Source organism: Lates calcarifer, linkage group LG5 (genome assembly GCF_001640805.2).
Source record: "Lates calcarifer isolate ASB-BC8 linkage group LG5, TLL_Latcal_v3, whole genome shotgun sequence".
Taxonomy (NCBI): Eukaryota; Metazoa; Chordata; class Actinopteri; family Centropomidae; genus Lates; species Lates calcarifer.
The window spans coordinates 7,461,739-7,483,608 of NC_066837.1; the positions used below are offsets into that span (position 1 = coordinate 7,461,739).

Here is a 21,870-nt window from a genome sequence, read left to right on the forward strand (position 1 = left end):
CCTTTTTACACTGACTTGATTGTATTGTATTTCTTTAATCTCCTGTTCCATCACTGCAAGAAGACACTTAGGCTCTTATTGCAGTAGTTATAAAACTGAACTGGGTGGTAATTTTACCCAATGGCAAATAACAAAACCTGGTGGTATCTGAAGGAATTCAGCAAAACTTTCATTACAGTTCCTATATACAGGCTTCAATATGTAAACAATAAACCCTTAACTCATTTAGCAGCCTCATTTTTTAGAATACTATAAGAATTCATTAAATATCACTCAGTAAACTGTAGATAAAAAAATTCACCTAAGAATATAACATTTTATAAATGCTAAACTAATACATTACTGTACCATACTATGAACCTTCATAGCAAAACTTATATTCTTTTGCTCAAGGTAATCTATTATGTTGCAACAAGCACCAAATATAGCTTCATGCTGTGAGAAAACACCAAGTGAGGGTTTGAAATGTATGTTGAACTTTGTTTTCCTGCAGCACGACAGCACATTGACAGATGTCTGCATCCTGCGGCAATGGAAACCAAACATTAAAGCAAAGTGACAGCTCTGCACTGCTTGCCTTTTCAAATCACCACCAATAACCCATGACAAGTGAGATGATGTTTACATAGATGAATGGACTTTCTTCCATGTCTATTACTGCATGAATGAAAATCCAGATCAAATATGATCTGGAAAGTGAATATACCTGCTCTATACGTATTAAATAATGTTCATATCTTGTGTGTTTGTCTTGTCCTTTCTCTGCTCATACTGGTGACTTCATATTTGCTCTACAGGATGGCTCGGCAGCTATGAGTGTTGTTGCCACAGAGGCAGCTGGCGTCACTGTTACCACTGACCTCCCACTAAAGTGTAGCAGAGCCCTGCAGGGACCCTGGGAGTCATGGAAGCCAGCAGCACCACCCATGAGACACAGGCCATGTATCTGAGGTAATGACCTGAAAACAGCAGACTGCAGCCCTGATGTAGACTTCTTTAAATAAAACCTTGAAAAGCTTTTACTAACCTTTGAATTGAACATAAACGTTGCCTTATTATTTTCCCAACTGCACTCTGTGGAGATAATGAGACTTCAGTTGAATGGAAAATTTCACTGTAATCATCTTTTATTCTTTTGCTGCCATCCTGTTGAAAATCTCACTGTAATCCAAGCAGAAAATGATTTCTGCAAATAACATACAATAGTGTCACAATCAACAGATCGTCTGACTAAAGCTTGCATGATGAGAGAAAGTACATTAATGGTGAGAAAAGAAAATTCCAACAACAGATTAAACCTATCATGAAAGCCAGAAATGTAATCTTAATGTTTGTGCAAACTATACAGCAGACATTCAGATTATATAAAAAGAAAAGCATACAAAAAAGAAGACACTCAAAAATGCATGAATGTACATGTCTATGTTTTATCTTTTGACATTTGATTTTTTATTGCTAATTCTGTATTTTATTGCATTTTATCTTCAATTTATTTTCAGATATTCTTGCTTGCACAGAACACTGACTTTGTACTTGTTCAGATGAAACATATCAATTCACAACAGTCAATCAATCATTCAACAGTTGAGAATAACATGACATGAAAATCACATCACGTCTACTGAAAACACTGTGAATACTCATGATATATCAGTTGCAGTTATTATTACACTACTAAAATAATGCAGTTCATAATTGACTGTTTTGATTATTTTCACATTATATAAATGAACTCTAAATAACAGAAAACTCTGTATGATGCAGTACAGTTCAATGACATAATCATCAAAATTATCATAAAGCTCTATGCTCATCAGATAAAAATAGGCTATTAGACAGCATTAATTTTAGTACTGTATATTTGTGTGTTTATTTTACCAACAGACAAAATTCTTCTCTTTGTGTCAGTAACACAGTGGGTGGATAACAGGCTGCACACCTGCATGACGTGTTCACACACCTAATGACTGGTTCGTCCTGATGGTCTGGCCCAGGATGTTGGACGTTTTCTTTTATGATCCAAATTATCATGGCACCATTACCGATTGCTTTCATCTACAAAAAACTCCTTGCACAGTCCAACTTAAATATAACATATAGGTGATGTGCATGACAGTTTGAATTTGATGCAGAATTGAATATATAGGGTAAATGTGAAATTGAATCACCACTGAATCATTAATGTTACATTAAATCTATAAATATTTTACTTATAAATCATTCGCTTCCACAGACACCACAAATAAAGTTTATTTACAATGTAAACAATTACCATCATGAGGTACGTGATATTATCAAATTACCATATTAGCTTTCACCAGCAGAAGGCGCCAGAAGAAGGTACAAGCACTCGCGAGATAAGACAATTCTCGCGGACCTTGATGTGTCTCTTTAATTCTCGCGGGATTTCCTGTTTCCTCCTCTTTCACTCCCTGTAGCCAACATGGCAGTCGGCAAGAATAAGAGGCTGACCAAAGGCGGCAAAAAAGGTGCCAAAAAGAAGATGTAAGTAGAAAATTCTCACGTGGTTACATGAAACAGACTTCGCCTTTTACTTTGGTGAAACTTTGGGATAAGAAATGTGACGGATGAAGCCGATTTTAGATAGATGTAACAGGGCCGGTGCTAAGTCTCGTCGCGCCGGCCTCTGTGGCGCTGGATGGAGTCTTAGCATGCTGTGTCCCTTTACTCTGCGCTGTAGCATTTTGTCAGAATTGGGTTTAATAAACTTTTATATTTCGGCTAGAGGATTATTGTATATGCCTAAAGAAAGCATGAAGAACTGTGCGAGTTTAGTCCCACAATTAGGACCTGTAACGTTGTTTGCTATAGGCTCTATAGGCTACTAGATGTTAGCATGGATTTAGCTGAGCTTACTCACCAATATGGCAGTCAAACTTCACAGGTAGCTAAGACATAAATTACCACGAACAACCCGGTAGGCTGGGTCGTGTGTTGAAGTCATTTAGGAAATCGTTGGATAGTGGTGTGTGGTCAAGAGTAAAGCCTAACCTACCATGCTCACTGTTAACCCGAACGGTTTCCTTTGCTGTGCACGCTTAACCGGTTTGCTCGCAGCCAGTCTATCTCTTAACTCACGTCACAGGCAGTGTGGATATCCCTATCTGTGTCACGGACGGTGTGCTGAACAGTGGATTTTTTATTTCTATATCACGAATTTGCTGCTCTCTTGTGCAGTGTTGACCCTTTCTCCAAGAAGGACTGGTATGATGTCAAGGCACCAGCCATGTTCAACATCCGCAATCTTGGCAAGACCTTGGTCACCAGGACCCAGGGAACCAGTAAGTTTTCAGTCTTAAGTCCAATTTTATAGGTATATGTGCCATAACGTTTAACTGTCTTCTGTACATAATGCTGTCACTAAGTAAGGTCAAGCTCCATAGGATGAGGAGGATGATGATCTGTAGTAAAATTAATGTTTTAATGAGTGACACTTTGAATTATGTTGTAAATACAATTAAAGAATAACTAACATGATGATCTGAAAATGCTCCATGAGTGAGTTTGGATACTCGTGGTGAAGAGATGGATGAACGCATCATGACAAACTGTTTCTGTCCCAAATGATGGTTACTGATTACTTGCATGAGATCAGCTGATTTTCACATTACCATGTGTTCTGATATTGTCATTACTTTTAATCCTATAGGTGCTTGTTTTTGTGTCCTTAACTTCTTCTTGTTACAAACATCCAGGAATCGCCTCTGATGGTCTTAAGGGACGTGTGTTTGAGGTGAGCCTCGCTGACCTGCAGAACGACGAGGTTGCCTTCCGTAAGTTCAAGCTCATCACTGAAGACGTTCAGGGCAAGAACTGCCTCACCAACTTCCACGGCATGGACCTGACCCGTGACAAGATGTGCTCCATGGTCAAGAAGTGGCAGGTAATGATCATGTTTATGCAGACAGCAAGGGATAATTTGAATATTTCACTGTAGCCAATGTGTTCAGTGAGTTAATATCAAATCAGTACTGTTGACCCATATTATGTAGTTCTCACAGTTTTGATATTAGGTATTGTTTACACGTTGGTTATTTTCCTCTATAAAGTGCTGATAGGTTTGTGCACCTTAATTGAAAGAAAAACAAGAATGAGCACACTTACAACGCTGGCCTTTTTTTTTTTTTTTTTTTGTAATTAAAGAGAGGTCATGTACAAGTGGAGTAGGGTTGTGACTGAAGGGGTTAGTGTTTGAATCTTTGACTGTGGGAACATATGATATTAATTGCAGTTTAGTGTCTAGATTAGGCTAATAAACAACTTATTCCAGTAGTATTTAACAGCAGAAAGCAGATACTGAAGAACTTCTGAATGCAGCTGATGGCCTATTGCTAGAAAAGAGCTTGGATGGTTGATTAGGCTGTATGGTGAAAGGCCTGTTTTATTTGCACGTATCCACTGTTATGTAGGTGATGGCAGTATACTCTGCATTTCCAGACCTAGTGTTTTTAGAGTTTTAAACTTCTGTGGAGAGATGACAGTGGTGTGGTATTGATATGTTCTGTGCAGCTGCAGTAGCAGGAAAAAAACTCCATGAAACATAAACAGCAAAGGTGTTCCTTTCATATAAGCTCTATAGAAGCAAAGTAGAGGGGCCCCTGTTAGACTCTGTGTTGTGTGTCTTTATTCAGTAATCATGTAGGTTGAAAATACAGACGATGCATGAAAACTTTGACTGACAGCTGCCTCAGCAGGCACAGTGCAGCCAGAAGACTTGTTTTGGTGAGACTGGGATGCAGTTTTTTGGTAGACCGGACACACAGCCAGGCAGTAGAGTGAAGTTGGTGTTGAAACCGGTGGAATTGAGCTTCAAGTCTAACTGGTATGGATGTTTCCTTTCCTCTCAGACCATGATCGAAGCTCACGTGGATGTGAAGACCACCGACGGCTACCTTCTGCGTCTGTTCTGCGTGGGTTTCACAAAGAAGCGCACCAACCAGATCAGAAAGACCTCCTATGCCCAGCACCAGCAGGTCCGCCAGATCCGCAAGAAGATGATGGAGATCATGACCCGTGAGGTTCAGACCAACGACCTGAAGGAGGTTGTCAACAAGCTGTAAGTCACGCACAGTGTTAAAGTGCGAACACCTCAGTTTTGATCTAATAGCTACACCCACTGGATTTTTAGTTGTATATAGATTTAGATGTTTATTTTTGTTTCACATGTTTAGGATGAGATGATTTACTGTCAGGTGGTGGTCATTTAATAATGTCACTTCGTGTAGACTTGTCATCTTTGACAAAGGTTAGTGATTATCTTGCATTAATATGTTGTGTATTATGTTGTGTTCCAGGATCCCTGACAGTGTTGGCAAGGACATTGAGAAGGCCTGCCAGTCCATCTACCCTCTACATGACGTTTATGTCCGCAAGGTCAAGATGCTTAAGAAGCCCAAGTTTGAGTGTAAGTGATTAACAGCAGCAACACTGGGTTCACCCCTGTGTGGTTTTTTTCTCTTTTTCTACTTGTGGGAACACATGATGACAAACTGTTTCGGTCCCATATGATTGCCTGATTACTACCCATTGAGATCAGCTGATGTTCCCTTTCATGACAAAATGCTCAGTGATGTCTTAGGATAAAAAAGGTTTGCAGACTGGCCTCTTGACCTAGTTTGAGTGTGATATCTCATAAGGTTGAGGGGTGCAGGATAAAATATCGCTGCTACATCAGTGCAGTTTTTAACTTTTAACATCTTGCCTCTTAATTGCCCATGACTTGAACTTTTAGTTCTGATCAGCCTCACATTAAAAGCCTCTTGTCTTCTATTGCAGTGGGCAAACTGATGGAGCTCCACGGAGAGGGCGGTGCCGGCAGTGCTGCAAAGGCATCCGGCGACGACACTGGAGCCAAGGTGGAGAGGGCTGACGGCTACGAGCCCCCCATCCAGGAGACAGTCTAAAAAACACCCTGACAGATTTAATAAAAAATGTAAATGACCAACAAACTACTGTTTTCTGTTGCCGCACATATCCACGATGAAATTAGTACATTTTATACACATGTACAGAGGGTGGGTAGCTCAAGAAATCAAATTGAATCCAGTGGCCCTGCAGAAACTGTAAGGCGTGTTCATTTTGAAACTGTCAAGACTTTAGGGCTAAAGTTCTCAAAGTTGTGCTTACACAGCATTCCTCTTGTGTATATATTACAAGGTGTTATTCTGTCAAAATATTACTCCCATGTGAGTAAAATCAATACTAGCTTTTCTGTAAGCACTGTTGAGGGAACAGACAGTATAAACATGGAGCCTGAACTGCATGTAACTCCCCACTTTGCATTAGAGGTTGGCACCCTAATAGTGTCCAATATCAAGTCAATCTAGGGAAAAGTGGAGCCTATTAGGATGAATGAAAATACATTTCCTGCAAAAATGAAATGTGTAATCGCACACTAAAACTGTGTAAAACCACACAGGGCTTCTGAGTTTGCAATCCTAATTTGGTAGTATTTTATTCCACAGAAGTAGTAAATATTCCTTTATTTGAATGTTGTCATGTAATCATACATAAGGTTATGAAGGAAAAGAAGGACATATACATATCTTCAGGTAATCATCACATTTTGTACAATATGTAATGGAGAAACTGTAACTTGAATAACTTTGTAAAGAAAGGGAAATGTGGAGACAAACCACTAGATGGAGCAAATGATGAAGAATACAAAATACAGATAGCTGGAAAATCAAAATGCAGGGTATTTACATTGCCAGCCAGCTTTTCTCTAATATTTATTTATTCATAACCATGATAAATTATTCAGTGAACACTTCATTTCAAGTTAATGCTGCAGATGATAAAAGATGTTGCACTACTTGGAGATGAAATACTGAATTCCAGTTAAAGGCAGTTCACTTCAGACTTCTGCTGCTGTAAGCGTCTGTGCTCAGATCCAGTTTCACTTCTGGTCGTCCAACGATGTCCCCCTTTTTCTGAGCTAAATGCTACATGTTGTTATCCCAGTACTTGCACATAGTTTTTAGGGACTAGGGCCCGTTTCCCCCTCAGATCACCCAGGAACCATTCTTCATCAACAGACTCCAGGTTGGTTATAATATCCCCAATCTGTGGAAAGAGGAAGAAATGAGGGATTGTCTGGATGGTGGTGCTTTCAAATGATACTTCAGCTGTGTGAATCTGTGAAATGTATTCATGGTACAAATGACAAAGTCAATGACTACCTGCAGAGAGAGCTCCTCATCACAGTCTGATGTGAAGTCATACAGCGCCCTGCCTCTCCCACCAACCGCAGCTTCGTTCTGGCTGCTAGATGACTGCTGACCTGCTGAGGCTGACATTCACAGCACCAGTCAGTGAATGAATGAATAATAATGATATACATCTTGTAAAATCATGCCTTACATCTCAAACAGTGACTTGATGACTGACTGACAGCAAATTATTCCACAGCTATTTTTACTACCCAATAACTGCTGAACAAAAGCACTTTGTGATGCTTGATCAGACACAGTGAGTAATCTGATGATGCATTCAAGAGCTTTAGAAAATTGAATTTGGCAGTTTTACCATTTTTAAGGTCAAATGATTACTAATCAAAATAACCAGCAGACTAATCAATAATGAAAATAACTTATTTGCAGCCATAGTGTCACTGATATTGCTCATCACTGTGAAATGCTACAACTCTACCAACCACATGGCAGCGCTATAAGACACTGACTGTCCAAATATTTGTCTTCATTATTACTCTAATGATGAGTTCAGTTGTGGTGACAGACTGGAATTACTGGAGTCAGTGATGAAGTTGCAGAGGGCAGTAATTTCATAATATCAACGAGGGAACACAGGGAAGACTTCATACCTGTGGTGCTCTCAACAAAAGCCGTGGGGAACATTCCCTCTCTGCCATTGAGCCTGCCACAGCTCCATTCAGCGTTAATGTGCTGGGTGATCAGGATGCAGTCGCCCTGCTGAAACGACAGGTCGTTCTCTGACTTCCCGGCATAGTCATACAGAGCCACCACCCACTGCACACTGGACTGAGACACCTACAAAATGAACAGGACAAAAGAGCAGACTTTTATCTCAGTTTTTTGTTGTTTGTTTGTTTAGAGAATACATGGGATCTGTTGCAAAACCAGCGTTTCTCTAATGACATCACTGCTTATATAAATATTGGTTACCTGAGCAGGTTTGGCAACTTCAGGGTTTGCATTTGAAGATGCCACCATGCCTGTGGGAAAAAAGGATATCTAATGTTGTTAAAGGTGAAAGCATGCAGCATCCGATGCATCCATGGGCACAATTTGTGATAGTTGCATGTAAAGCCTGTGTATCAGCTTCCATTGAGGACACTGAGCTCAAGTCCTCTGTATTTCTGGGGGATCTTAGCAAGCTGAAGTGAAATTAACAACTTACAGTTTAAAACTTACCATCTTTTAGACAAATTTCAGCATTTTTAGACTTAGTGAATTTAAATTTGACAGTCAAACTAAATTAATAAAAGATCCAATATTTCTGCACCAGAAAATGTGAAAAATCCAAATAAATAAAAACACTTGAGAGGGTTTTAGAAGTGGGAGGACTTTAAGTCATGGCATCTAAACTGTGTTTGTGAACTCCTGGCTACAGACCTGTTTGTAAGAGTGTGTGGAGGCTTCAAGTTCACCATTGTGAGACCTTTTGTAAACAGCTATTTAATGAATCAGAAACACAAGCACAAATTCCTGACATGCCACCGAGGGAAATGCCAGCCAACACAGAGGAAAAGGGTGGAAAGAGGCTCCTCACTGAAGGACACAGCCACTCTTTTGTTTTGATTGGATCTAGAGGATATCATGTTGATGTTGTATAAATAGTCAGATTTAAGATATTAACATATTCAAATGCAGTTCAGCTTGCTTGCTCTTTGTGAAAAAATGAACAGAATAAATTGACTTTGTTTTGGTGCTTTCAGGTGATCATACCAGGCAGTGCTATCCTGCTGGGTTGTGTCTTTGTCTGCTGCTGACTCGGAGGTGGAGGCAGATCTTCAATGACCTCCACGAAGTTAAGGGGGAAAATTCCACTTAAGCTGCCGATCTGTCCCCGAGCCCACTCCTGTCCAATGTACTCCATCAGCTGGATCACGTCCCCTTCAGAGAATGACAGCTCATCACTGTGCTCCCCCTCAAAGTCAAACCTTGCCACACATCGCGGACCACTTCATAGGACACAACAACATTTCAAACATCAAGTTAGTTCAGGGTAGTTGGTAAAGGCCTGTGCAAAGATTTTATGATGCAAAAACCGTACCTGGCTGTTGCTGATGGTGGCTTTGGTTTTCTGGCAGGGAGGGTTTTTGGTGAATCTGACTATAAAAAGAATTGAAAAACAATCTCCTTCATACCATCATTAATTAAATCATAAATTACAGGCCTTTGTTGTCACAAAGGAGGTGATCAAAACTTTCAAAAGAATTTTAATAGCTGAAACTTACCAGGACTTTGACATAACTGACAGGAAAGAAACCAGTAGATCCCCTACAAGTGCCTCTGCACCACTCACTGTCCACCTGCTCCACATTGGTCACAACATCTCCTGCTCTCAGACCGAGCTCCCCTGGACCCTCTGTGTGAAGATTATACTCATTAGTTGTCTATTGATATCAAACATAACCCAAATGTACACAATACATCCATATTATTTGACTAAAAACTGTTACAAACAGCAGCAAATATCAAAATTTTCATTTCAAAGTTTCTGTCAGTGTATTAAAACGCTAATAAGTGAAATTAGGGCGTGTTGGTAGGCATGCTTTTGAATTTTAGATGGTGCTCAGAAATTCTCAGCAAGAAAGCAAATGAAAGTATTTCCCAAAATGTCAGTACTAGCAGCAAAAACGGATATGTCACCTGGGATGAAGTCATGCACGGCCTGCACCTTTTGCCCATAACCGCCTCCGCCTGAAGCAGTTTGTCTGGCACCCTATAAAGAGAGAACAAAGACTTGAAGGTTAATGTATCAGAGCTCAGTGGGCACAAAGGGGCGAGAAAGGCTCAAGTATCAGAGACATGTTCTTACTCATGAATGAAGGACAAGTTACCTGTGGTGGGGACATGTCTGAGGCAAGAGGAGTTATGACCTTCATGCGAGACTTGTGGACTCTGCCTCTGATGTCTCCGACTTGGCACTCAAATGATGTTATGGTCGATCTCCTGTAGCAGCAGAAGCACTTCATTTTTCTGTTGACGAAGCCAACAGAGGTATTAGATTCCAGCTGCTCAAGAGGAGCTGTGGCACTGGGACTAGAAAACCTACTGTTATGTGTAAAGTCATGCACTTTTATGCAATGTGTAAGTCAGTGAAACTGGTTTAATCACCTGAAATGACAGCTCTCCTGTGTTGCTCCCATTGTAGTCAAATGTGGCAATTCCATGGGGAAGTTCAAGCTAGTGGAAGAAAGAAAAAAAATTAAACATGTTTGAAATAGAAATGTTTTGTGTCATGATTACAGCACACAGGTGTGCAGTGGGATCTCTCTTACAGTGTACTTGTTGTAGAGACGGTGGCCTGGGTTGGGCCTTGGAGGTAAGACAGGTCCTTTCCTGTGGGGCTTCTGTGCCTTGGGTTTAGGTGAAGTCTCCGGTGGTGCTGTAAGGGATCGACCTGTGGCCTGAAGGCTGGGTGGGGGAGGTCTTCCCGGGCCCGCTTTGGCTGGAGGTGGGCGTGGTGGGAGGGTCTTGGTTGTACTGGGCCTCCTGAAGTGCAACACCATCATCGAGTTGAGCACAGAGGCATCTTTAGAAAGCGCACCAACATTAGAAATTTATGATGATTTTTATTTCCCCCCTCACTTACCGAGGTGGTAGCGATGGCTCTGACCCAAAGGACTCCTGCAGAAGATTGTGCATTTTTATTGACACTAACACAGACTTAGTCAACAGTCTACAGTAATGGAAACCATAGCAACCAAGCAACAACACGAAGCATTCAGGCACAGCTGAAGGCAGTGTTTTTCATGGGGCTACAATGGTTTGTTTGTTTGTGGAAAGCAGAGGAAATGAAGCAGGTAAGGTCCTCAAGGTAACAAACAAGGTAAGCCTGATTGAGAGACTTTCTCAGCTTAAAATTCACCAGGTCAGGAGTTTATAAAGGCTGAAATATATGTAAGTCTAAAGAACAATCCCCCTACTGATGTATTTTTAGGTCTACACAGAGCAAGCTTAATTTTGTAGAAAGCTGTACCTCCTCTGGGATGTTCAGATGTAGTTTTGTGAAACAGATGGGTTTGTAACAAATATGGAAATCCTACCTGGAAGGGGAGGACGGGTGTCGGGCTTTGCTTGTGGTGGATTGAGGAGTTTAGGGAGCCCACGGGCTTCTGAACAGGGAGAGGTGGAGGGCTGTCCTGAAAATTATCTGAGACTGAGAAGAGATCTGTCTTTACTATAACATACTTAGAACACATGCTCCATTATTAACATTATTAACAAAGACATCAGAATTAACCATGTCAGTGCATTTTAACAGATAGAGGGCATCATTTCAGCTATCATGTCAAGTTTACAGGACTCACATGAACCAGTTCTGCTGGGGACCCTGATGGTGGTCGGCCTCCTTGTTATATTTTGTCTGGTGAAAGAGCTTCCATTGCTGTCCACATTGCGCTGGGGTTTGACCACGGTGTGATCTGAACAAGGAGACACTTGACTTTAGAGCTGTGTATGTTGGTCATTTTGTTAATTTTTGAAGTGAAAAGAAGTAAATACAACCCATGCTGCAAGCGGATATTAAAAAACAAACACCCTACTAAGTCAAAGCTTAGTAACCTCTCTTTTCACCCACTCGTCCTTGCAGATCACTTCAATTTCTGAGATATTTTTAGGCTGTCTTGCCTGTACAGGCCCACAGGAGTTTACCCATAGAGGTTCAATGATGCTTAGGTCAGAGCTACCAAAGCTAGCCTGGCCCTGTCTCTTTATGATAGGTCAAGCTAATTTCCTCCTGATACTAGCTCTATGCTCACTGTGGAGCAGAGTGGTTCTCTAGGAAATAAACTAAGAATATTTCAAATTATTCTTCTGAGTATATGCTGGTTGCAGGATGAGTTTGCTTTTCTAAGTTTCTTATCACTATTAATCTGGTCCAAACGACTGTTGTTTCTTCTGATTGATACACAGCCATGATTAATTATTATGATATAATAAAAAAAAACCAGTAAACTAATCTATAATGAAAATATTCATTAGGTGCATTCCTACAGAGTGGTATCTTACACAATATACTTACTTGTTGGACTGGTCACATACTCATTATCACTTTTCATGGAGGCTGAGTTGTGGTTGTTAATGTTTAGGTTGGGTTTCAGAGGTTCCTTAACAGGCTTTGCCGGAGGTACAGGAGGAATTGGTGAAATATCCTCTTCATAGATGTTGCTGGCTCTGGTCAGTACAGGACGTGATCTGTTTGGGACGGCCCCCTTGCTGTGTAAGGTCTCTAGCTCATCTTTTATGGACAGTCCCACAGGTTTTTTAGGGGGCTGAGGTCTGAGGTCCAGTGTATGGTTTTGGGGTAGATCTGTGGATGAGACGTTTTGATTGTCATCATCAGCACTGTGGTTAAACTGAGGTTTAAAAGCTACAGAGGGTTTAGCAGCAACTGGAGGTCTGATGCTGGCCTTCCTTGGGCGAGGTTCTGGTTTGACCGGTTCAGCCGCACTTCCGTCCTCGTCACCGGCGTGGCTCTCAAAGGCCTGGATCCTGGCCCGAATGTTGCGTTGACTGTGGGTGTTGTTGTTCATCTCGCCAACAGCATCGTGTCCTTGAGAGGCCTCGTCTGATTGGTCAACGATGTCACCGTTCTCTTCACACTGGTTTTCTGCACTAAAAACCTCTAATAGTTCCTTTAAATACTTATTTGAGGATAACTCTTCCAGATCAGAGTGAGCAGTGTCACAATCTTCACTGAGCTTGACCAAAGACTGATCCTTTGCGATTGCCTGCTTTCTGGATTTTGTACGAGGAAGTGGAACGGGGCGTTGACTGGGCTCTGAATTTGAGGTTGAGGGAGTAGTTTCAGCAGGGCCAGCGGGGGCAGAGGGATGATTTGTAGGAATATCCCAGTGTACAGTAACAGATCTGGTGCATGTGTGAGTGGGATCTGCTTGGCTGGGTTGCTTTACATCAGTTTTATCACCACTTTGGCCCTCAGTGTTTGAGGAATCTGGTGTATTTGTTCCCACCTCCCCGTCAGGAGGTATAACAGTTTCAGTGACTGGTTCTCTGTCCGCTGGTTTTGGCTGTGATGGCCTTGGTGGTTTTTGTGGCTTTTTACCTGAAAACAAATATAAATAAACGTCATGTGAAGAACTGAGGCAGACTGAAACATTCACAGCGCCAACAATAATTCCTGTATGCCTCACCAGCAGATCTTTTCTCAGCTGACTGTGGGTCAGTGGTGGTGGTATCTTCCCTCAGAGGGTCAGTCTGTGTGGCGCTTGTGGTGGTGCAGGTGATCCGGCGAGGGGCTGCAGTGGGTTTGACAATGTGCTCTTCCTGGGTCTTCTCTTGAATCACCTGGTCATAGGATGGTGGGGGCTAAGTCATGAAAAAGAGAGGTGTTCACACACACAAACACACACACACACACACACACATTATTCTCCCATATACTATAGTAACATAGTATACACTATATCAAATTTGAATTCCAAAAGTGTGTATGTTTTTTTGTTTGTTTATCTATTATTTAGGAAGAAATATTCTTGGATAACACAGAGCCATAGCCACAACACACCGACAGAGCTCCATTATACTGCTTTATATAAACAGCTGAGCATTGTTTGTTGATGAAAAGCAAACAAGTGAATTCAAACCCTGTCAATCACATGAAGCCCACCTGTGAGACAGTCTGGATGCCTGCAGACCAGCCTGCCTGAGAGGGAGGAGAGAAAACCACAGAGGTTCCTGGAAACCAGTTGTTACCGGCCAGAGGTTCTGCAGAGACGATGGTGATCTCTGGACGCCTGAAAGACAAAACATAGAGGCCTGAAAAACAACCAAAATACATCTACACATCCACTTCAAATCCTATGTTTTTTCTTATTGGTTACTTTGTTTTTTAGCCTTGGCATAAATGAGAATAATACAGTCAAGAAGTAAAACATGAACGGGGACTGATGGAAACTTTATTTATTACCTCCTGTCTCTGGTATGTTCACACTGAGAGTTTGTTCTTGCTGGAGGAAGAAAAAAAAGGTCATAAAGTTTGCCTGCACAGTAATTTAATTTAATGTGACAAATAAGACATTATTGATTTTGTACATTTCTGAATTGGAAAAATGTAGATTTCACTTTTAGTAAGCTCTCATGCCAACTCTAGTTTGACTGGGTGAGTTATTAGTAAAGACTTAAAATAAGCATGCCATTAATCTGAGTGAGATTCTTTTAAATGAAAAATTCATTTAAGGAATAAACCCTTTATGTTGTCGATCTCAAAACGTCACTGATACTTACATCGTTTTATAGCAGCGCGTATAGAAGACAGAGGTCCTTGACTGGAAAACAGAGCAGAACAGGAAACTCATTTATCATTGAGGTGTGGGACACATTCAGGGCTCATACCTTTGTGGTGAGTCAGTTGTTAAAAAGAAATCCCTCCACTTGCCCCTGGCCAGTATCAAACAATACAATCTAACCATGCAGCTATTTTATGAATATACCAATTTATGCAAAGATACAAGATTTAAATAACATCTAACTTCAAACAAAAAAGAAAATTAGAGGAAAAAATTATATATAGGACGATAAAAAAGGCTATGAGCTGTCTAGAAATCGGTAAATAATTCATGCATTAATTCATTTTGTTCACTTCTGTTACTATTCAACAAAATCTTATTTGGGTTATTCAAGGCAAAACCATTTTGTTTTTGTTTTTGTCTGTTGAAGAAAACTGAACTACTGCCACAGGTTTATGTCACAAAACAAATTTCCAGTATTGCAGAAGTTGATGACTTACATTAGAGAAAAATAATGTTCATGATCCAAATCCACCTACCTTCCAACATTTGAGCATCATCAAAATAACAACCATTCTACATAACATCATTTCCAGGTAGGAAATATCGTAACCCTCCAGCCATTTTCCTCCCAAAAGTGTTGATCTGTTATCTTCTAATCCTTTAATGTCATCACTTCATACCATGGTATGCAGAACTATCATCCCTTTCTTCTTCCTTTCTCTTTGAAGAGAACAAAGATTAAACTGATGCAATACTATTCTGTACAAAGAACCTCTTCACCAAAGCTACGGTAAACAGAGGAGGCGGGCTCGTCATTAACACGTATCCTGCTCATTAAGGACTGACTGCAGGAGGGTGATATGAACTATCAGGGGGAAAGACTAACAACTCTCACCCTCCTCTTAGTACCACGTGGTGAATTTAACTGATTAGTGAAATTATAAACACACACGGCCAAAACTTCCTGTGTGATCTCTTATGAACTGTTTTTGATTTGTCTGATCTCTCTGAGGTCTGCATGGGTCAGTGAGGAGACATAAGTTTCCTTAGTGTCTGTAAACAACAACAACAAAAAAGCATCATATTGTATTGACCTTCTCTCTCTGTCAGTCAGTGAGAAAAGATCAGGTCATTGTTTTGGTTCATTCACAACCTCATCATCAGCAGATCTGACTGTTAAAGGGATAGTGCCCTGTTCCAGCAACAGATAGAGTTCTGGTGAAACTAAACAGCTGCTACTGGATCCACAAAGTCAGGTACAAATATATAAACCTTTAGTTTGAGAGGAAACAGTATACCTGCAGTGTAAATGCTCTGGCTTGGTTCTTTCAGGATGATCTGGAGAGGAAAACAGAGAGGTACCAGTTTCATTAAGTGATGTGTGGCAAAAAAAAAAAAAAAAAAAAAAAAAAAAAAAATAGCATCCTGCACTTATCAACATTGTCATCAAGATTTATACCACTTACAAGTGGAGTCTGTTATAAGAGTGCAAATCGAATGACAAATCTCTCATATATGTAGAGTTTGGTGAGTTGTCTTATTGTGTTGACTAAAAAGATGACATTTATTCTTGCCTTGTGTAGATAAAATAGCTTTCTGTCATAACAAATCTCTCACTGTGGAAATTTTATATTGTCTGAAGGTACATATTATACTGCCCATCCCATGTGTTAGGAGCAGGACAGTGACGTGGTTCAGTTGTTAACAGTGTTTGAAAGTGATCCTATCTGCACATGGTGAACACTGTCATTGTAGCTTGACATTAAATGCCTGCTGTTGTCTGTGAATCCTAAACTTTAAAAAAAAAAAAAAATGATTACACAGGATCTGCAACAAAATATTTGATATCATTACTTTTCATTTATGTTAATGAGTTACTAAATCTGGGGCTTTTTGAAACTGGGTGAGTATATATAAAGTATACACTGCTGATGTTTAGCTACTGGTCATACCATACCAAGTAAAACTGTGGCAAGATTTGAGCAAGGGTGCCTTTTGCTTGTTGTGTATCATTTGATCTTTCAAGAAATACATAGTCTCACTTTGAGTCACAGCCATTGTTTCATTTAATTAATTTTCTACTACTTATAGAGAGGACAGTGTGAACTAGAAATACAGGAACTTAACCCTAACCAGCAGGATCAGCAATTCAGTCTAGATTAACCAGTCAGTCTATAAATGTGCTTGTGCTTTCCAATCTACATTTACAAGGAAGCAATCATGACATAACTGAGAACTGCACAAATGACTATGAGAAATGCTGCACTGTCCCACATTTGTCATTTTCATGAATGTTCACTTAATATCTCCTAATTCATACACAGCAGACTATAGCTAGATGATACACAGACTACTGCAAGAGTGTGATTCAAGAATAATGTCTTAAAGGTGGGGAGTAGGGCTGCTGTCAGTTTGTTAAAAGGTCAAGCATTAAAATGACAAATTCTACAACAATGTTCTTTCCCATACAAAAAAACACAGTACATACTGTGGCTAAAGTGAAATCAACTGATACTTAGGCACTCCTTTGGACACATTTCATCCCTCACACAAACAACAAATGGAGGATTTCACATCACAATACATTAGTTAGCAGGCAGGCTAATAAGCAATATCAGTAATGCAAACAATCTAACCTAATAAGAGGTCATTTTCAGATTTGAAAGTAAACTCTTTAGAGGAATATTGAAGGGAAAAAAACCATTAGAAGCCGCTGTTGAAGTCAGCATTGTTGTTAATGCCTCTGGCCCGAAACCATGACCTCGTTGGCAGTCAGATCCACCTGTCACACCTGTTACTTGTTCTCTGTTAGTGCCACAGTGCTACTGCCTCAGGTTACACTTTAACCACATATGAGAAAGAAGTTTCTGTACATTCACTCAATGAGAAAGATGTCTTTTAGCAACTGCCAGCAAAAATTTGAAGCTCTGGTACTTTAAATAAAGTATCATCACTGATGTGCTGCAACACCTGAACACAACTTGTCTCTTTGGTTGATACCATACAATAATGCCCCTACCTGTCGATGAGTTAAAATGCAAAGTCTAGCAGGATATTTCCATAAAGATCCTTCCTGCTGATCCACCGAGTGAGTGACTGTATGTTTCAAAGAATTTGAAGCTAGCAGTCACACACCCACAGACAACAGAAAAGAGAGGGAGGGCCCTGTGATATCGCTGCTCTCCTGTGTTTACTTGGCCAATCTAATGAACTGGAATGTGGTCATTCAGGAAGTGGTGGTTGTGCCACACAACACTGCACTGTCACTGTCTTTTTTTCCTGCAAAGTAAAAGGTCACAGGGATATTTGCATCGCTCTGAACCATTCATAACTGGCATGAGTCTAAAAATATTTTATGATATATGATTAATGATTATTATGATATGATTAATCTCAACAGTTATGTGGTACATTTGAAGTCTTGAAGTCAAAGCCTATTTGTTTGCCTAAAAATGAACTGGTACCATCATTAAATAAATCAAATGTTTTACTTATATCATCTTTCATCACAAATGTGATGCACAAAATAAGAAAAACTAGGAATCAAAGGAGATTATTCATGCTAAACTAGACACAGGAAACAAATATCAAGTGTGACGATAAATGGCTAATGACAGAAATTACTAAGTATTAAGAGATAATTAGTATTTTTGAAACACAGGAGCTAAATGCTGCTACACCAAAGAATAGAATAGGCTTTTATTGTCACTGTATAGTTAAATACAACGAAAATGTGGGTGCTCCTCAAAGACAAATGTTTTCATTCTGTATTTTGCAACAATTAAAAGGCTCCCAGAACACTTGAAGAGCTCTCCTGGTTCATAAATTAAATCCATTTCAGATATGTTGTCTATAGAGTGGTATGCCTTGGTGAAAGGGCATACCACACTATACAGTTGAATTCAGGGTCAATAATAACTTTTTTTTTTTTTTTTCTTAGCTTGCTAGTTGTCACAGGATCAGTCTTAGCAAAAGTCAGTTTCTCTCTCTGGAACTTTGACCCAAAAACCAGCCCCTCAGTTTCATCCTCACTCTCATGTTGAAAAGTTTCAGATAATAATACCTCAAATATAATTTATGAACTGGAAGAAAAAACAACATAAGATGTATTATGATGTCATCCACACAGATGCCAGAGGAAAGCTTAGTGGTATGTTGATTCAAAAGCAGCAGCAATAGATTTGATCCTGATATAATCTGTGGAAAAACCAGAGGTGACAGGTCATAATAGATTTTTTTTTAGATGAATATATCTCAGTTTAGCTCAGTTACAGACAAGCCTTTATGATTTAGAAAAATTGTTTAGAAAATATGTGATTCAGCCCTTACTTTTATCATGTTATTTACCACAAAGGGCCATTAAACATTCAACTCAGAGCAACAAGCTTGAGAAAATAGAAAAGCCAGCAAAAGCCTCCTTATACTGTTTTGAATTATCTATCTCTTGGTGTCTGTAGAAAATCGACACCTGAAGATACCAATGCAAATACACACGAAAGCTGCTGAGGTCAGCAGGGATGATTTCACTTCACAGCTGCACTCTCACTTGAACACATGCTGACATTACTCAGCACAGCAGCAACAGTCACAGAGCAGCTGGTGAAATGGCTGGCAACAAAAGGAAAGAAAAAACAACAATCCGCCTCTGTGTGTCATATTACACCACACTACACTGGTGAAGAAGCAGACCCCAGAGTCAGAGTCAGATAAAGAGTTTAACTTTAGTCTGTTTCCAGCTTTAGCATTTTTCAGCAATTATGGGTGAGTTTGCTGACTCATCAGTACATATTAGTGTGTTGTATTTAGCATGATATCTTGAATTAATTGGGCTTTAGGGTAAAATGTTTGATACCAAGAAACAAAACAAAATGTCAACAGCAAAGCATCACTTGGTTAAAATCCAGAAAAGTCTTTTGTTGTTAACAGAGGACTGGTCAAAACAGATTTGCCCTCACTTGAAAAACAAGACAGAGCGAAGCTGACAGATTACGGCGTCATGTGAATAACACAATGTCAGCAGCTGATGTGGACCGTTAGTCAGCGAAGATTAGATGGTGCCAATGCAGACGAGTGACTCACAATGGAAACTACCTGAAATAGGGCCAATGCAAACCACTTATGATGGAATGCATCGTATTATGATATTATTCTGAGAGGATGAAAAACTGCATCAAGTACAGGCAACAGCTTGTTAATGACACAGCGGCCTGTCTGCACAGAGGGACTGACAGGAATTCCCATCCAGACAGCAGGTGGGGTTGGGGTGTGGTTTGGAAGGGGGGGTCGGGAGGGGGTCTGAGCTGATACACTGACTGTAGATAGCTGAGCAGGGCACAGGGGAGATGGAGAAATGAGTGCTTGCACACCAGGTGTTGCTAAGAAAAACAAGGAACAAAGAAAACTGTATTATACTGACTAGGAACCTTCTGGATGAAGATGTGAGACATAAAGATGAAGGCTTTGGTGCTTGTTGGTGAGACATTAGTGTTTGCTCATTAAATTACAGGGTTAGCACTGGTATTATAAATCTGTCCGGGAACAATAGAGTTGTTTCATTTTCAGCGACACATGTTGCTGTGAGGTGTGTGGGCCTAACTGTTACCACTGAAAAGGCAAATGGTGATAGTGTAATAAGATGACAGACAGATTTGCAGCTCCATTGAGAAATCCATCAATGGTGTGTGATGATGACAAACAAAGAGGCCACTGGTTTGTGTTAATGAGACTTTCACTTCATGGAGCACTGAAGATTTTGTCAGTGATAAAATAACAAGAAGGAAGTATTTGTGATGATGTCTACTGGCAATCATTGTGTATGTATGACAGAAGGTGTCATGAATTGATATGAATGTTAGTAAGACCTAAAGTCTAATAGTTATGTGTCTCATAGGACCTGAAGGAGAACCAGAAGTATCAGAGTTCAAATGCACACACAATAAACTTATTCCAGTGTTCATTTTGCTCAAATCAGGTTGATCAGTGTATTTATACATGTGAAACAATCACTCAAGTGTCAGTCCATTTACATAGGCCTATCTGTCTGTCCTATCTCTCTGGCTAAAGTCAGGTTTCCACATCTTGTGATACTAAAAATATTTAGCTCCCTTACTGCAAATTGTGGCCTTTACATTTTTTTATTAATGACTTTCGGATGCATGCAGTAAAGGAGTGTTCCAGGCCTCTGTTGGCTTCCATTCCTGTCTACACGGTATTAGAATCAAATAGCAGATTCTTGCTCAAGCTGGGTAGACCGTGGTTGTGACTGTTGTATTATTCTTGTGTGCTAAAGCAATGCAGACACAAACAGTCTGCATTTAAATCACACTAATATGCCTGTGATTAAATACACGATTCAACTAAGTTTCAAGACTCTGCTGATTGATTTTCATATAGAAGCCTGTAGGGTGAGCGGACACCCAGCTCTCTGAAACATAACAGCACAGTTTGGCTGTGATTTAAAGTAGGTATGATTTCTAGTACATTGGTTTGCAAATGTGATTCAAACATAAAATTCAAACTGGCCACTGAATCCACTGCTATCCCTTCGCAATGCTCCGTGTTTACAGCAGATCATCATCAGAGAGCGTTTTAAAAGCCGTTAGGTGAATCGGGGAACAGAGGACTGTCAGGCTGGTACATTCCCAAACATACCTGTTGCCTGGCTCCTGTTCCGCGTGTCCCGCACGTCTCTGCGCTCCCCCTCACTCTCCTCTTCACGCCGGGCTTCGGCCATCGGGATTTAAAACAATATCGAGGTTAAAAATAAATAAATAACTTTTCGAGAGCAGCTGATCGCTCTTCCATCCGTCCACACGGTCGATAACATCGGTTACTGTCGTGACCGCTGGAAGTTTCAGTGAGTCCTGCCCTGGCAGCTCCCTCTCTCTCTCTCTCTCACTCTCTCTCTCTCGCTCTCTCTCTCTCTCTCTGCCCTGCACTGGATGGAGGTGGTACCACTCACTATTCGGACCCCAACAACAAAGCAAACAGAGTCCAGCTATTGTGGGGAAATGTACAAATTAAGAGTGACCCAGCGATAATATTGATACAACAGCTCATGGTAAAAAGGCAATAAACTTCTAAGACATGAGAAAGTTTTCATTAGTTGATGTTCACTGTATAAAAAAAACCTTTCAGTAAACTCTCATATACCTGCTGAGGTGGTTTAAATGTTGATTTAAATTAACAGTAAATTTACCTCAGGGACAGAAACAGAATTGCAGAAATAGCCTACTGAAATTATGAAGGAAAAGAATTACAGGAAAAAATCTTTTCCATATTACATTTGTGTGGTGGAGTATTAGTCCAGTCCCTTCCAGACACTCATCCAGCATTAATATCTCTGTGTTTACTAACAGCTTCAGAGCTGAAGGTTTACTATGGTCTAC

The 21,870-nt window shown here is 40.2% G+C and overlaps 2 protein-coding genes and 2 non-coding genes across 4 annotated transcripts; 3 read left to right on the forward strand and 1 right to left on the reverse strand.

Annotated features, from left to right (window-relative positions):
• The first annotated feature begins 2,346 nt into the window (after nucleotides 1–2,346).
• Nucleotides 2,347–5,969, forward strand: rps3a (ribosomal protein S3A). Its single transcript, XM_018690918.2, has 6 exons — nucleotides 2,347–2,505; nucleotides 3,199–3,302; nucleotides 3,717–3,904; nucleotides 4,869–5,077; nucleotides 5,316–5,425; nucleotides 5,797–5,969. Exons 1-6 carry the CDS (start codon nucleotides 2,444–2,446, stop codon nucleotides 5,922–5,924), a joined length of 801 nt encoding a protein of 266 aa, XP_018546434.1. The 5' UTR covers nucleotides 2,347–2,443; the 3' UTR covers nucleotides 5,925–5,969.
• Nucleotides 3,554–3,624, forward strand: LOC127142529 (small nucleolar RNA SNORD73). Its single transcript, XR_007813344.1, has one exon. It is a non-coding gene; the product is annotated as a small nucleolar RNA SNORD73 (small nucleolar RNA).
• LOC127142528 (small nucleolar RNA SNORD73) lies at nucleotides 5,495–5,565 on the forward strand. Its single transcript, XR_007813343.1, has one exon. It is a non-coding gene; the product is annotated as a small nucleolar RNA SNORD73 (small nucleolar RNA).
• A 480-nt stretch (nucleotides 5,970–6,449) lies between the features above and the next one.
• sh3d19 (SH3 domain containing 19) lies at nucleotides 6,450–21,338 on the reverse strand. Its single transcript, XM_018690916.2, is given in 22 exon segments — nucleotides 6,450–7,086; nucleotides 7,203–7,312; nucleotides 7,844–8,030; nucleotides 8,166–8,215; nucleotides 8,949–9,184; nucleotides 9,277–9,335; nucleotides 9,461–9,591; nucleotides 9,876–9,948; nucleotides 10,067–10,159; nucleotides 10,161–10,205; nucleotides 10,344–10,412; nucleotides 10,508–10,721; nucleotides 10,822–10,856; nucleotides 11,276–11,388; nucleotides 11,540–11,653; nucleotides 12,253–13,296; nucleotides 13,385–13,559; nucleotides 13,861–13,987; nucleotides 14,161–14,200; nucleotides 14,478–14,518; nucleotides 15,781–15,820; nucleotides 21,134–21,338. Coding segments are annotated over 22 exon segments (3,189 nt in total). The 5' UTR covers nucleotides 21,216–21,338; the 3' UTR covers nucleotides 6,450–6,975.
• Between the last annotated feature and the right edge of the window lie 532 nt (nucleotides 21,339–21,870).

Coding starts and splice junctions, on each gene's coding strand:
- rps3a (XM_018690918.2), top strand. CDS start 2,444: ATGGCAGTCGGCAAGAATAAGAGGCTGACCAAAGGCGGCAAAAAAGGT. Junction 3,303..3,716: donor CACCAGGACCCAGGGAACCA/GTAAGTTTTCAG, acceptor ACAAACATCCAG/GAATCGCCTCTGATGGTCTT. Junction 3,905..4,868: donor CCATGGTCAAGAAGTGGCAG/GTAATGATCATG, acceptor CTTTCCTCTCAG/ACCATGATCGAAGCTCACGT.